The sequence below is a fragment of the Camelus bactrianus genome, chromosome 13, assembly GCF_048773025.1.
Source record: "Camelus bactrianus isolate YW-2024 breed Bactrian camel chromosome 13, ASM4877302v1, whole genome shotgun sequence".
Classification (NCBI taxonomy): Eukaryota; Metazoa; Chordata; class Mammalia; order Artiodactyla; family Camelidae; genus Camelus; species Camelus bactrianus.
In genome coordinates this window covers 42,361,405-42,378,431 of record NC_133551.1, presented here as the reverse complement: position 1 = coordinate 42,378,431, position 17,027 = coordinate 42,361,405, and the positions used below count along the sequence as shown (strand labels likewise).

At 35.6% G+C, this 17,027-nt stretch overlaps 1 protein-coding gene across 5 annotated transcripts in view; it reads left to right on the top strand.

Moving 5' to 3' along the window:
- OSBPL9 (oxysterol binding protein like 9) overlaps positions 1-17,027 on the top strand; it is a 123,360-nt gene that overhangs the window by 5,914 nt on the left and 100,419 nt on the right. For all 5 annotated transcript variants that reach the window (XM_010951808.3, XM_010951807.2, XM_010951806.2 and 2 more), the window contains exon 2: positions 10,317-10,367. In XM_010951808.3, coding sequence (XP_010950110.1) covers positions 10,317-10,367 — 51 coding nt within the window. The remainder of the gene's footprint in view (positions 1-10,316; positions 10,368-17,027) is intronic.

Below are 17,027 nucleotides of genomic sequence, written 5' to 3'. Positions count from 1 at the left end.
AAAATTTATTATCACATAGTTTCTGTGACTCAGAACTTTGGGAGTGACTTAACTGGGTGGTTCGGGCTCAAGGTCTCTCATGAAGTTGCAATGAAGACATTGGCTAGGGTAGCAGTCATCCGAAAGGCTTGACTGAAGCTGGAGGATTTGCCTCCAAGATGACTCACTCTCACAGCTGTTGGCGGGAAGCCATAGCTTCTTGCTGGCTGTTGGAAGGTGGCCTCAGTTCCTCACCAGCTAGTCTCTCCACTGAGCTAATGAATGTCATCGTGACAGGGCATCTGGCTTCATCCAGGAGGAGTGATCCAAGTGAGAGCAACCCAAGTGCCTTTTATGATCTAGGCTGAGAGCATAACTTCTGCCTTATTCTGTTCATTAGAAATGAATCATTAAGTTCAGTTCATTCTCATGGGGGTGGGAATTTTAGGACTGGGAAGGAAAATTAGGCTTTACCTTTTGAAAGGCGTGTCAAGGAATTTGTGGAGAGATTTTAAGCCATCACGATCATATTAAGGGACTGGTAGAGAAAAAAGCTTGTACAAGAGAGTAAAAAGGGACAGTCAGAGATATCAGAGAAGAACCAGAAGAATGAGGCAATCAAATCAAGGCAGGAATAGTGAATTGACTTGAATACTGGTGAGAGGACTGAATAGATGAAATCATAAAAATATCCATTGGATTGATCAATTTAGACATCATTAGTGCCCTAACAGAAGTTTCTATGGAGTAGTGGGTGTGGGAGTCAGAGTAGAATGGTTTGAAGAGTAAATAGGAGGTAAGAAGTAAAGAGAATGAGTGTAGATTACTCAAGATGTTTCATTGTGAATGAGGCAGAGAGGAATATGGATTTGAGAGGAAGGGGTTTCTAAGGTAGGAATATGCTTAAATATTGTAGGGGTGGGAAGCAGGATCCATGTTAAAAATGAGGGTAGAGTCAGGATTTAAGGGATGTAGTAAAGATCTAGGTCAGTAGCCATGGGAACTGGAGAAAGGAATAACTAGGGACGTGTTAAAGATTAATCAGGTTGTATGAGGAACTAGTTGAGATTATAAAATATGATTTGTTTAATCATTACCCATAATTATTTAACACTCTTTCTTGATTTGTATTATTTTTATAATATAATATTTTGGAGAGAAAGAAACAGTGAACTAGTAAATGATCAGGGCCACTCAAGGTATTCTTTGTAAAAGGAATCATTAAAGAAATAACGTGTTCTTTGCTATTATGTGCTGACTGGAGGAGACTCATAGCCTTTCAAATCCACTGGTAGCCTAAACAGGTTTAACTGTTATCTGACAGTCCTCAGCAAAGTCTAGAAGGTGACTTTTAAAAATCTGCCACCTAATTCTTAGATTTTAGGTTTTTGAAGTGTTTATGTATTTCTTTTGCCAAGACATAAAAGAGGTAGTCTCAGATACTCCTAGAAAGACATCAACACCAGGCCCATCAAACAATTAAAAGTGAATTTATACTTTTCTAAATAAACTGTTCTTTTTTTCTTTTTTAACTTTTTTTTTAATTGAAGTATAGTCAATTTACAATGTTGTGTCAATTTCTGGTGTACAGCACAATGCTTCAGTCATACATGAACATACATATATTCGTTTTCATATTCTTTTTCACTGTAAGCTACTACAAGATACTGAATATAGTTCCCTGTGCTATACGTATAAACTTGTTTATCTATTTTATATATACCAGTCAGTATCTGCAAATCTCAAACTCCCAATTTATCCCTTCCCACCCCCTTCCCCTCTGGTAACCGTAAGTTTGTTTTCTTTGTCTGTGAGTCTAAACAAACAGTTCTTGAGTTTATCAAATGTGTTTTTTAAGTTTACATGATACATATAGTGCAAATCTAATAAAGTAGCTTTAGAATTGTAAAAGGAACAGAAGAAAATTTGTATCTAATCTAAATGCCCTGAAAAGAAAATAAAGAAACCTCCTAAGAGGGTTAAGTAGTACCAATGGGAAGAAGTATGTGGAAACTTTTTATCTTTTGCTTTCCTTGAATACTCTAGTCAGCCTTGATTTTTCCCTGTTCTAGTGCTCTTGAGCCTTGCTCATATAACTCTTCTGGGCATTGAATCATTTTGCATCTCTTATAATTAACTCTGATCATAACTCTAGTACATTATTTTTCTGTACAGCAAGCTTGTAAACTCCTTGATGGCAGTACTGAGCATTACAATCTTCAAGTCCTACAATGTGGCACGGTGTCTCATAGTGAATGGAATGTCCAAGGTCCTTCAAACTAGGCTTAGAGATGAGATGCAGAAGGCTGTTTTGGAATTGTTTACATGGCCTTGTAAGTTTTGCAGAATATACTAAAAGCAAATATGTATGTTTCCATGGTTTATGTATAACCTGATTGAGCTTATATTAATAACAGTGGCTTTTGTTTAATCATCCAGAGCCTGAAGAACTGTGTGGGTTTTTTTCTCTACTGTGCTATATCAGACAAGCAGTTAGTTCTTGCTTCTGTTGCAGGCAGTTTTGTTGATGGTAATAATTTGTAGAAGGACAGAAAGTAGAACTGTTCTTAAATATGCCCATATATGTGGCAGTTGTCATAGGACTAGCTATTCAACTGGTTACATATTCCCAATAAAAACCAGGTAGAACAATGCTCGAGTGATTTAGACTGAGGATTTAATTTCTCTTACTTCTTATAGAGAAAAACAAATGTACAGCCCAATTGTTCACCTTCTTGTTTACTTTATTGTAAAGCATAATCTTCTTAGACTAGTTTAAACTTCCTTAAAAAAAATTTTACTTTTTTTCCCCAAAGTTAAGTTTACATGATACGTGGAATCATAAAAGTGGAATCACATTCAAGGAAAGTGTTCTGAGGTATTCATAACTAATTTTTTCCCATTCACATGATAATATTAAGATTATTGTGAAAGTTGATATTTTGTTTCTGGGAGTTTAGTTCACATTAAGCCTTCATGCTGAGATTGTCCACTTATTTAATTTCTTTTATTTTATTTTAGCATTATTGTTATGGTACAGATGGGTATATAAAATATTGGGTGAATATTTGCTTTGTTACTCTGGCAGCTTTCTCTATAGTCACGCAACCCTCCTCTTTCCTCCATCACTCATAGAAGATGCCATGCTTCCCGAAACAATAGTGTCTATTTGATGGGCATACTCTCAACTCCTTGTACCCCCACCTGTTGGTATACCTACTTTCCTGCCTGTCCTTCCCTGCATCCTTCCCCCTCATAGTGGAAGAGGTAATCTTTGAGTGTTCTGGATTCCATCTGCTCACAAATTTTTCAAGGATCTCAGTCTACAGATTTTCTCCTTTGTCTGCTTTCTTTCCTCTCTCTCTTCCCCTGTGTCTTCAACTGCTTCCTTTCTATGTACAGACATTTGTTGTTTAAAAATATTTATTTTGCAATATAACAACTAAATGTCTTAGTTGTAATAATTTCATATGGAAAATTTTAGTAAATTTTTGGGTTGCCTGTTGCTTTTTGTTTTTGTATAATGGTTTTATTGAGATATAATTTGCATACCATCTATTTGAAGTATACAACTCAATGGGTTTTTTTTTTTTTAGTGTATTCACAGAACTGTGTAACCTTGTCCATAATCAGTTTTAGAAAATTTTCATTACACCTAAAAGAAACCCTGTTTCCATTAACAATCACTCCCTAGTATTTCACCCCTAGCCCTAGGCAACCGCGAATCTACTTTCAGTCTCTATAGATTTGCCTCTTTTGGACACTTCATATAAATAGAATCATATTATAAAAGTTTTCTTTAATTCTAATATAGATTCTTTCATTTAACATAATGTTTTCAAGGGTTCATCGATGTTGTAGCACATATCGATGCTTTTTATTGCTGCATAGTTTGTTGTATGCATATTCCACATTTTATTTATTCATCAGTTGATGGACATTTCAGTTGTTTCCACTTTTTGGCTATTATGACTAATGCTCCTATAAACATTTGTGTACATAAGTTTTGGTGTGGACATATGTTTTCAATTTTCTTGGATATATATCTAGGAGTAGAATTGCTGGATCATATGGTAACTCTTTATTTAACTTTTTGAGGAACTGCGAGACTATTTTCCAAAGCAGCTGCACCATTTTACATTCCCACAACGGGTATAGGGGCTCCAATTTCTCTATATCCTTGCCAACATTTGTTATTATCTGTCCTTTTGATTATAGCCATCCTGGTGGATGTGAAGTAGTACCTTATTATGGCTTTGATTTGTGTTTCCCTGGTGACTGTTGATGTTGAGCATCTTTTCATGTCCTTAATGGCTATTTGTAAATCTTTGGAGAAATATCTATTTGGATCCTTTGCCCATTTTTAAATTGAATTATTTGTCTTTTTTGTTGTTGAGTTGTAGGAATTTTTAACATATTCTAGATACAAGTCCCTTATGCAATACATGATTTGTAAAAATTTTTCCCTTTCTGTGGTTTGTCTTTTTACTTTCTTTGACGGTGTCCTTTGAAACACAAAAATGTTAATTTGATTATGTCTAATTTATCTTTTTGTTTTGTTGCTTGTGGTTTTGGTGGTGTACCTGAAAAACCATTTCTTAATCTAAGGTCACAGAGTTTTATACCTGTGTTTCCTTTTAAGGGTTATATAGTTTTAGCTCTTACATTTAGGTCTTTGATCCATTAGGAATTAATTTGTGTACATGATGTGAGCTAAAGGTCACAGTGTTTTTTAAAATTTTATATTCTTTATTTTATTATTCTTTTTCATGTGCATAACCAGTTATTCTAGCACCATATATTGAACACACAATTTTTTCTTTGTTGAATTGTCTTGGCACCCTTGTTGAAAATCAATTGACCATAAACTGAGGGTTTATTTCTGGACTCTCAATTCTGTTCCATTGATCTTTGTGTCTGTCCTTATGCCAGTGTCACACTATTTCAGTTACTGTAGCTTTATAGTAAGTTTTGAAATTGGGAAGTGTAAGGCCCTCAGCTTTGTTCTTTTTCAGGATTTTTTTGGCCATTCTGCGTTCTTGACTTTTTCATTAACAAATTAACATGGTTATATCTCCCCCAGGTGAAAAATATCTCTGCTAATTCTGTGTCTCCCAGGAAATACTATCCTAACCTCTCTTTAAGATAGGTGAACCTATTGAAAGAGTCTTGTACATTGTCTGTCTCTATTCATCCATCTTGTTTTTCCTCTACAGCAATCTTTTTTTACCTCCAGAGTTCACTGAAAATCCTAGAACAGGTCTCTGATGATAGCTTTGTTTCAAAACTTAATGGATGCTTTTTACTTTTAATTTTAATAGCATAGTCTCTGCAGAATTTGACTTTGATTACTCTTTAAAGTTTTAAAACAATTCTTGAAGAGATGACAACATACTCTTTAAAAAAAATTTTTTTTGAAGGGGGAGGTAATTAGGTTTATTTATTTATTTCAATGGAGGCACTGGGGATTGAACCCAGGACCTCATGCATGCTAGGCATGCACTCTACCAATAAGCTATACCCTCCCCCGACAACATGCTCTTAATTTTAAAAAATGGAAACAACAGTGAAAAGTATATAAAGTAGAAGGAAGGAAAGTCCTTACCTGAAATCCTAATATCTGTGTTTTGGAGTAAAGCTTTCCTAACAACTCTTTATACTTAAATACACATTTATGTATATTTTGTACAAGTGGAGTCATTTTATACATGATATTCTACAACCTAATAGCATTTTAATAAAAGTTTTCTATATAATTTAACTTAGTGAGATCTCAGTCATCTGGCTTTGCAAGATTACTATTCTTATGCTGTTTGTGATGCTGGAAGAGATGGTATAGTAATCTGTATTATCTCTCACAGTTCTCCTTAGCGGGGTAGTACTCAGTCTACTTAGTTAAGGCAGTTTACAAAGACCCACCCACAGAGAAAAGACTCCACTTAGTGAAGGAGTGGCATATTCCTAGAAGAGCTTGTGGGATGGGAAATATTGTTAGACCATTTTTGGAAAATACAGTCTGCCACAAGCTACTACTATATTAATCATTGTTCTAGGTATTTTCTAATATTGTCAAATATAATGCATTGTTAAGCCTTACAACCTCTCCCATTTTTCCTTGCTACCACTATAGGTTATAAACCACCATCATGTCTAACTTGGTGTTACAAAAACCTTGTAAGTGTTCTCTTTGCTTCTATTTTTACTCTCTAAAATTTATTTTCTATCAGCAGCCCAAGTGATCTTTGAAAAAAAGGGGAAAAAAATCATGTTTCTCCCCTGCTTAAATTCTCTAGTGACTTTAGGAAAAAATCCAAACTCTTTACTATGAGTTAGGGGTACTTTGTAATCTGCCTTTACTTACCTTTCTACAGTATTCCTTTTGCTCATCACTCTAACCAGTCTAGCTTTTTTTCCTCTTCTTAGAACACCTCAAACTTGTTCCTGCCTCAGGGTCTTTGCATGTATTTTCTGGCTTCTTGGACTAATAGTACCCCAGGTCTGTAGCACAGCTGATTCATTCTTGTTATACAGGTTTTCATTAAGGCATCACTGCTCAGAGAAGCCTTTCCTTAACATCCCATCTCAAGTAGACCTCACTGTTAGTCACTGTCACAATGGTCTTGTTTTGTTATTTCATGGATTTTATTGTTAACTCCTATAATTTTTTTTTCTTGGTTAGTGTTTGTTTTCCTTCTCTGGAATGTAAGCTCCATGAGAACAGAGGCTTCATCATTTTATCTTTAGCATCCAGAGTAGTGCCTGGCACTTAATGAATATTCAGTAAATATTTATGGAATGAACAGTAGTGAAGTAGTTGATATTGTTTCCTTTACACATGAAGAAATTGAGACTTAAGAAATCATACAGTAGTTTCTATGTGCGTGATCAAGTCTTCTAACTCCAGATAGAAAATTCTTTCTGTCTGTGGAGACTGAATTACATTAGCAGTGAAATTTTAAAATGACAGTAAACCCAAGTTACCACTGGTCTGATTACAGGTGATGACTAATTTACAACAGTATCACAATGAAGTAAACCTTTTGCATAGGCTGTTCTAAATGGAAACTGCATTGATTAATCATTAAAAAGTACTGAACCTTTTTATTTCTAAGTTGTAAGATAGGGACTTAGATCATCTCTATTGAAATGCTAAGGATAAACAAAAGATTCTTCTTCCTGTTCTAATTCACTGAAAGCTTACTAGGTAGGGAGAAGGGGAGGGGAAGTAGATACTAAGTCTTAAGAGTGTGTTGAGTGAGGAGTTTTTTATATTCATTAGAGGTGAGCATGGAGAGGTAGTGGCAAATTCTTGAAGATAGTTCTACTTTGAAATTTTAGTCACCCAGAAGAGGATGAAGTTGTACATTTCTGATAGGTGACATCCTGTGTGACCAACCACCATTTTGTGCTTGCATGTTAACTCTTCTGCCTTTTTTCTTTTTTTTGGAAATCCATAAATTCTGAAGTAAAATTAGACCTGATGAAGAATGAGGGTTTTTAAATTGCCTTTTTAGAAAGTATTTTTTCCCCCGATTGTAAAAGTAAAATATGTTTATTGCACATCATTAACTTTTCAAGTCCTTGAAAGTTTCTTAAGCCCTTTGGCATAGATCTTGAATTCTTGAACTACTTCCTTATTCTTGCTCATAATTTTGCTTTCCCTTAAACACCAACATCTAAGAGAAGTTCTTTAAGAAAATCAATTCTTAGGCAGTGTTTAAATTTACAACAACCTTTCCCCTGTCTTTCCATATTCACATGCTGTTATTTGAAGTGCTTTTCCTAGCTAACCTGGGAACCATTTTTAACAGTTTCTTTGCAAAAATTTGTTCTGGGTTCTAAACTCCAAAAATTTGAACAAGGAGCTTCTGGAGCATAGCTGCATTCTAAATTAGGAGCTATAGGATGAGTCTTAGAATTAGGACTAAGAGTTCAAACTCTATGGTTCTGGCTATTGTTCTTGCTGACTAGATTATTTTGTGTGTTGTACAAATTTTCCCATCTTTAAATTTTTATAGTGCTCTTCGTGCTATTCATCTTTTCATGATCTTATTATTTTGGGCCCTGACTTAGTCTTTTCCAAATAAAGAAAAACATCTGTGGGCAATTTTTGGTAGAAAAGTGAAGTTGAGTGATAATAATGGGTCATCACTGCACAGTTTGGTGAGAGAAGCACTAATACACAGCACAAACCACCTGGAGTTTAACACATCTCCATGTTTTCCTTCCATTATTTTTTGTGAAATAATGTTTTTGGGCAGTATTTGAGAAACAAAACAAAAATAGAAAACATACATTGAGGTTCAGCGTGTATTAACGCTCTTTAAGTAATTTGCAGAACTTAGGCTATTACATGCCAGTAACAGTTCAGAAGGCAGGGGCAGCCTCTGAGGCACTGCTGCGAGGCTCTGTCACATGACTTCTCACTGTTCTTCCTGGACCCTTCAGGACCTGGTCCTCATATCTCCTCTTCAGCCTCACCTCTCTCCACCTTCCTCTGCTATCTGCTCGGGGCTCTCCGTGTACTCTGATGTTGTTCCCATGGCTTGGAATGCCCTCTTCCTACCTTCCCTCTTTTACCAGTCTTTTTTTTTTTTCCCCGAGTCTCAGATTGAAGCTTGCAACCTGGTCACTTCATTATCACCTTTCCTAATCTTTTTCCATGTCAGGGAGCCTTCTGTAGTTCGCAGCACTTTGTGTCTAAATGCACGTAACGTATTTTTGCTCTGTATTACAGTTGTTTACATGCTAGACTTATTTTTTGGACATTTTTAAAGAATCTAGGCCAATTATTTTTGTAAGATATCCCACATTCTGGATTTGTCTGATTTGTTTTAATTACTTTCACTTATCTCTGAGTATTTTCTAATTCATAACCTCAATAGTGGTCCCATCATTATTAGGACCTGTCTTGCCCTTTTTCTGTTTACTATAATCTTATTTTTAAAAGTGGAAGAGGATCAAGGATGAATTTATTGGTTGTTACCTTGTTTGAGTTGTATTCAAACTCTCGTTGGGTATTTTCAAACCTAATTATTATTATAGTGTATTGCCTTGACACTTTCGAAGGGAAGGTAAGTATAGGGTATGGTAAGAGGGCTATTATAACACTTAGGGAATGTTTTTGTTAACTGTGTTTTTGCCAACTATATTGTTAGTGAAGAACTTTTCAACCCTGCTTGATGTTGAGAATTTTTTTTTTTTAAAAATATGAGTCCTTCTTATATTTGTAAATAGAATTTAAAAAAGACTCTAAAGTACCTCAATAATCTAACATGACAAAAAAAAAAACTGCTGCCCCCCCCAAAAACAAAACTGCTGCCCCCCCCAATCAACATAATTTTTATAGCTCAGTACTTTATTTTTTTGTTTCTTTTTTTTTTGGAAGAAAGTTTACTTTGATTTATCATTGTGACATTGATAAACTTAGAATCAGTAAAAACAATGACATAGGCTATGTTTAACCTTAGTTATTTAAAGTTTTATTTCATTTTATTACACATGACTAATTTAATTTTAGGAATATTTACTGAATGTCCACATGGGGCTTATTGTGCAGAACATAGCCTTTGCTTGGCTCGGTCTAATAGGGGAGACATAAAGGTAAGCAGTGTTTCATCAGTAAATATTTTTTGAGCACCTAATATGTGCCAGACACTGTTCTGAAGAAAAAGTCAGATACAATTTCTTCTCCCTATGGAATGCGCAGTCTTGTGGTGAGTCAGATAAGTAACCAGCTTTATAGCAGAAAGTGGTGCATGACACCACAGGGGAACACCCAGGAGTCCCGGGATGGGAATCCAGATCGCATAGAGGTAGGGCACTTGATGAGTGACAGCAAGGCAGAAAATCAAGGTCAAGGATATTCCAAGCTGAGGAACATTGGATGAGAAATTTCAGAGGCAAAAGATGTGACCCATTTGGAGAATTGCAAAGAGATGAAATTAAAGCAATGTTTCTCAAAATGTAGACCTCTGTCTCCTTGAGTCAGAATCATCTGAGAGTGATTGTTAAACCCCCAGGTAATTTGTAGCCTTCCAAGTGATTCTCCATCTCACTAAATATGAGAAACATTGGGCTGGAGTTAAGGAGTATGAAGGAAGATATAGTATAATATATGCTACATTTAAGGTATGCGTAAAATTCTATGATTAGGTTTATTTGTATAGACTACAAAATATTTTCATTTTAAACCTGCTAATTCCTATCCTTAAGAGATGGGAGGAGATTGGGAGAAGGGAGGAATGTTACTATAAAGTTTGTCTCTTTATCCCTAGATGACTTTAAAAACAGTGTGTCAATCTTTTATTTATTGAATGTTTTTGTTTTTCTTTTAGTCCAAGGACAAAATGATGAGAGGCTCTCGCAGAGGATGTGTTAGACTCAGAGTAAGTATTTGTTCATTCACTTTTATGAAAACCAGTTTTGACAGAAAGAAGAAATACATATTTTGACAGATTCATGGAAATCTAAATTTGGTTTAGCTTTCTTACTTAATTGTTGGGACAGGCAACTAAGACTCAGGGAAAAAAAAAAAAGATTTCTCCATGGTAACTCCAGAACCAGGACTAGAACTCAGTTCTTTTGGTCCATGATTTGATGTTGTATCCATGACTTGCTACAGCTACTAATTTTTTTTAACCTCTATTTTACATCCAGGGACAGGGACTGGAAATTAAATGAGTTCTAGTGTCAGTGATAGAGCAGACAGTAGAGAAAAACACCGAAAAGTCCACACTTTTGGCTATTTTGTTCTTCCTGTTCAACACTATTTAATAATAACCTATGTGGCAGTGATGTCCAGTAATATAATGTGAACCACATATATAATTTAAAAGTTTTGTAGTACATATAAAAAGTACAAAGAAGGTGGTAAAATTAATTTTAATAATACATTTTGTTTATGCCAGTATATCCAGAATATTATTTCAACATGTAATTAATAAAAAATTGCTAATGAGATCTTTTACATTCTTTTTTTCATATGAAGTCTTTGAAATCTAGTGTATCTTTTGCATTTATGGGACATCTTGGTTCAGACTAGCTGCGCTTCAGGTGCCCAGAAGGCACATGTGGTTATGAGCTGGACAGTGCAGGCCTATAGCTTTAAACTGCTTTTAATTGCTTGTTCAATTTCCACCATTGTCCAAATAGCTAAAGGCAAGAAAGAATGCAGGTTGGGAATATAGTTCTAGTACTCCATTGTATCTAGAGAAGGGCCTATCTCTGTCATAACTAGATCAGTCGCTTCTGGTGGCCTTTTCTTCTTCAGTCTCCTGTTGCTTTCTTTCTACCATCTTTTTTCTGTACCCTTACTTTTGAAGATGTGAATATATTTGATAAACATATCATTGCCTTTATTAGCAGTAATTAATTGTTAGAAGTGGGGAATAACTCTGAGAAAGAAATCAAATTCTAATGGAAAAATGTTGGCACCAAGAAAGGAGTAAGTATGGCGAATTTGCAGGATGGAAGTGAGACAGGCTTGTTTTGAACAGATGGTGTATATGTGATAGCATAAAGATTTTTGAAAATTCAGCTTATTATAGTGTTTACTGTTTTTTTCCCTCCTTTGGTTTCTCTTTGCCTCCTTGGTTTAATTACTTTTCTAAGCACTTGTCACTGACCTCAGTCACCAACTCAGTCTGGTATTAACTGCTTTCTTGGCTTAAGATAGATTCAGTAGTGAGACTTTGACAGAGCTGTAGTGAGATAGCTCTTCAGTTGAATTCAATTTGGATTTGACCCACTGCTTCATTGTTACACTTAATGTGGTATGTTTTTCTCTTAAATATAGCTTAATTAATTATTAACCCTTATGACTACCATCCAGGTTAAGAAATAGAGTTTTGCCAGTTACCCTGAAAAGCCTATGTGCCCCATTCAAATTACACCCTAAACCCTGTCTCCTAAATTAACCACCGTTCTTATAGGAATCACTTTTTGGATTTGCAGTCCTAAATTCTATATTTCATCTTGCTTATTTTAAAAAACTTGACATCTTTTGTTTGCAGTTTATCTATCAAAGAATCCAGACCTTTGACCTCTAGGAGTTTATCCATAGTACAGATTTTACTAATTGCATATGGATACAATTCAGCATGTTCTTCTGTCTCTGCTTTCCCTGCAAATTGGATCCAGAGACTGGATCAGATGTAGGTTTGATCCCTTTGGCAAGACTGTAGGCAGTGTTGTGTTCTTTTATCAGGAGGCACATAATGTCTGGTTTTTGCTCTTTATTGATATTAGCAGCTGTTGATGTTCAGTATCTAGATCCATTTTGGGGTTGCAAAATGATGACATTTTCTCATTTTGTTTTAATTTTTATCAGAAATAATTATATAAGGAGATACTTCCCTTCATTTATTATTTGGTTACCCAGTGGTACAGTTCAAATAGACAGGATAAATAAATACTTGATTATTTCCTTTTACTTACCCAATTTTCAAGGTAATGAATTGACTCAAAACAACGTACACACACACACACACACACACACACACAGTTCTATAGATCGGACATCTCAGAAAGTTTCTCTCCTTAAGGTTGAAATCAAGGTATTGACCAGCGTGGGCTTTTATATATATATCTCCAAAAGAATTGAAAGCAGAGACTTGAACAGATATTTGTATACCCATGTTCATAGAAGCATTATTCACAATAGCCTAGAGGTGGAAGTAGCCTAGCGTCCATTTAATGGATGAATGAATAAACAAAATGTGGTATACACATACAATGGAATACTATTTAGTTTTAAAAAGGAAGGAAATTTTGACCCATGCTATGACATGGATGAACTTTAAGGACATTATGCTGAGTAAAATAAACCAGTGACAAAAAGACAGATACTGTTTGATTCTACTTATATGAGGTATATGAGTTACCTAGAATAGTCAAATTCATGGAAATAGAAAGTAGAATGGTGGTTTTCAGGAGCCGAGGAAAGGGGGATTGGGGATTTCTTGTTTTTGAGTACAGAGTTTCAATTTGGAAAGATGAAAAAATTCTGGAGATGTATGGTTATAATGGTTGCAGATCAATGTGAATGTACTTAATGGTACTAAACTGAATGCGTAAAAATGTTTAAACAGTAAATTTTATGTTATGTGTATTTTGCTACAATTTTAAAAGCTCCACTATTTATTATCTTACAGTTCTATAGATCAGACATCTCAGAAAGTTTCTCTCCTTAAGGTTGAAATCAAGATATTGACGAGGGTGGGCTTTTATGTGGAGGCTCTGAGGAAGAATCCAAGAGAGAATCCACTTCTAAGCTCATTCAGGTTGTTGGCAGAATTCATTTCCTTGTGGCTGTAGGACTGCGGTTCTTGTTTTCTTGCTGGCTGTCAGTTTGAGATCTGCTCTCAACTTCTAGAGGCTGCACATACTCCTTGTCGTGTGGTTCTCCACCTTCAAGTCCACATGGTGCATGGAATCCTTCTAGGGCTTCAGATCTCTCTGACTTGCCCTTTCTCGTACCAGATGCAGAAAACACTCTGCTTTTAAAAGGTCTCACATGATTGAATTAGATTATACCCACCAGATAATTTCCCCTTTGCCATATACTCACTTCAGTGATAACTTATCCTGTAACATAATCAATGCAGTAACATCTCGTCATATTCACAGTTTCCACCCACACTCACAGGGGAGGAGATAACATGGTCATGGGTCAGGGGGAGGGGGTGTTTAGGAATCAGTCTACCACATAGCATGACAGAGAAGAACCAGACATACCTGTGGTTGAAGCTATTTTTGCCTTTTGCTTTGTTGACTGGAAGAGGGAAGTTATCTGTAAACTTCCTGAACTTGAGTTTTCTTTTTTTTAAAGCGGGAATTATAATACCCTTGCAGAATTTTGTGAGGATTAGGCACTTGACACATAGATGGAAGCTATTAATTAGTAGTGCGTGCGTGTGTGTGTGTGTATGTGTGTGTGTGTGTGTTTTAAGAGGCTCCATGGTATTTTCAAAAAGCTGGACTGCCATTTGGCTTTCTAAGAAATATCTGCAGAGTTGGTTTGCAATATAAGCTCCCAAGTCCCACTCCCTAGATAACGCTGTTTTAGAATCTGGTCTGGAAGCTTTATTATAAAACAGATTCTCTAGGTGATTGTGTTGTACAGCCAAGTGTGGGATCACTGGTGTAGAATCAGAGAGTCCTGGGGCTGACTTTAACTCAGCTTCACCCCTTACTGACTGTGCCTTTGGGCAAGTTTCTTAACCTCTGTGAAGATGATGTTATCTAACTTGCAGGGTTGTAAGGGTTAGCAATCATGTCTGTACAGAGTTGGGCACCTCCAATAACTAACTGCTATGGATGATGGTGATGACGACAGTGGTGGTGCTGGTAATGCACCATCATCTAGATTGCAAATGAGCTTGACAAGCTCTCATAGACCTGGGCCACCAATCTTCATCCATCCTGTCCTGGATTCCAACCACACTGTACTTCTCATATTTCCTCACTGTGTTTCTTCATTTCTCATTGCTTCTGATATATTTTTTTCATATGTCAGGAATGTTCTGGGCCCTTATATGGTGAGCTCATCTTTTAAGAGGCTTTCAAATGTTGCTTCTTCTGTGAAGCATTCTTGATCCACATCTTTTTAACAGATTTGGTCCTCCTCCATTTTTCACTAATAGCCATGAAGGTACTTATTACATGATGTTACACATTGAGCTGTCTGTTTTCCCCACCTGTTAGTGAGTTCCCATCCACTGTCACAGGTACTTGGTATGTTGTAAGAAGGTACTCAAAAAACGCTTATTGTTGGTTTTATGGGTTTATAAAACTAATGAATAAATGTTGGGGAATTTGCCTTTACTATAGTTTACATACAAAAGAAGTATGAAAGTTATGTTAAACACAACATAAGCCAATCATACATGGATTTTTTTCCCCAATTTTTTTTGTTTTTCTTTTTTTAATTTTATTTTTATTTATTTATTTTTTGGCGAGGGGGTGGTAGTTAGGTTTACTTATTTATTTTTAGAGGAGGTACTGGGGATTGAACCCAGGACCTTGTGTATGCTAAGTGGGCACTCTACAACTTCCCCATGTTTTCTTAAAAAAAAAAAAAAAGCAAAATACCCATGTGGTTTTAGGCTACATGAAAGGAGAATAGGGAAAGGAACCAGTAGTTACTGAGGAAGCTCTTTGGATCAGTCACTGTGCTGGGTGACTTTCATAGACATTCCCATGATAATCCTCTCAGGTCAGCAGTGTTATTTCATTTTACAAATGAGACTGAGACTGAAACTACTTTTAGTAACTTAACCAAAGTCATACAGTTAAGTACATGGTGAATCTGGGATTGAATTTGGGCCTGTTTCATTCCAAAACTCTGTTCAGTCCTTAATGTTACTAGGCTTCTGTTCTTCTCCACTAGAAGAGTCAAATGCAGAAGCTCCAATTTGATGCAAGGAAGTATAAAACCAGTGAAGGAAAACAGAAGACTGAAAAATCATACTTTCTTTGTGTTAGTGGCAAAGTATGGCCACTAGATGGTGCCCTTGCCTTGAGGGAAAAGTAAAATGTTGGTTGAGTCCTGGGAGCTAATCCCCACTCCCATCCCTACTCCCAAACTCAACCGACAGCAAAAAATTGACATCTCCAGATAAAATCTGAAAAAGTAATAGCATTAAAGAGGCGGTGTAGGGTAGAGACAAGAACAGGCCAAGAATGAGATGAAATTGAAATACGAATTCTGCCACTTAGCTTTGTGACTCAAGGGAACTCATCTATTCAGTTCTGAGTCCTATTTCCTTTAGCTCTGGAATGGGCATCATGTCATTTCCTCATATAATTATGAATATCAAATTAGCTGACTCACTAAAAAGTATCCAAACACAGTGTTTGGGACTTAGGTTCTTAATGAACAGTAGTTACTATTGTAATTGATAATTACCATTGATAAGATGAATCTCAGATTCTGAAGAATTCTACAGGGCCTTGGGAATCACCAAAGTTAGCACTAAATGTACTGTGAGTTTTCAAAAACTATTAATCCATATGTGACTTAAAGTAACTTTTTTTACCCACTCCAGTGAAACTGTGTACTCCATTTATCAGTTGTGCTGGTGGTCAGAATTGACTGATTCCCTGAGGGATGTGTCATCTGTATTCTTGTCTTTTAGCCTATTTCAAGAGAGGTCAGCAGTGACAGATTATTAATAGTCTTAGCACTGACATCTAATGCTTAATTTCAGTGATTCTGTATTATTTTTTCATGTTAACATCTCTGGCTTTGGGATGCATTTTATAATCACTGATATCTTAGAATGGATACAATAAAGTGTTTTTAGGTTAATGTATAACCTTAAGAATGTCCTTCTCCCTCATCCCCTTAGATCTGCATCCTATCTGCATCCTTTTGTCAATTATCTTGTCATTTCATTTTGAAAAATTACTGTATTGATTTCTGCCTTCTTTGTTAATTCAGTAGCTATTTTGCAAGCACCATCTCTTCTCTAAGAATTTGACACTGAAAATGTCCTCTCTTGGGCAAGTGTAAACATCTATTTAATCTCTGTGATTGGTACATAGATGTCATTAATGCTGTATTTTCTGACCATTTATAATATTTTATGATTATAAATTTAAAAAGAAAGTGATAAAAAAAGATATTCCAGGAAATTGTTAACCAAAGAAAGCAAGGAAGTAGTATTAATATCAAACATAATAGACTTTAAGAAAAAAATTAGAGTTGTATGGGAAAAGAGAATACCAAAAACCAGTATCACATACATGATATACTTTAACAGTGAAATAAATTAGAAATCCCATAACAAAGCCACTTGCCACCTCACATACATGCTTCTAAATAATTCATTGGTAAAGGTAGAAATCATAATGGAAATTATGAAATATTTAAAGCTGAATGATAATGGGGGACCATATGTTAAAAATGTGTCTAAGGTAGTCTGTGATTTATAATCTTAAATGAATATATTATAAGACAGATTGGAAATTAATGAGCTAATTAAGCATTACGTTAAAAAATTAGAAAAAGAAAAAAGTAATGATAGAGAAAGTGGAAAGAAGAA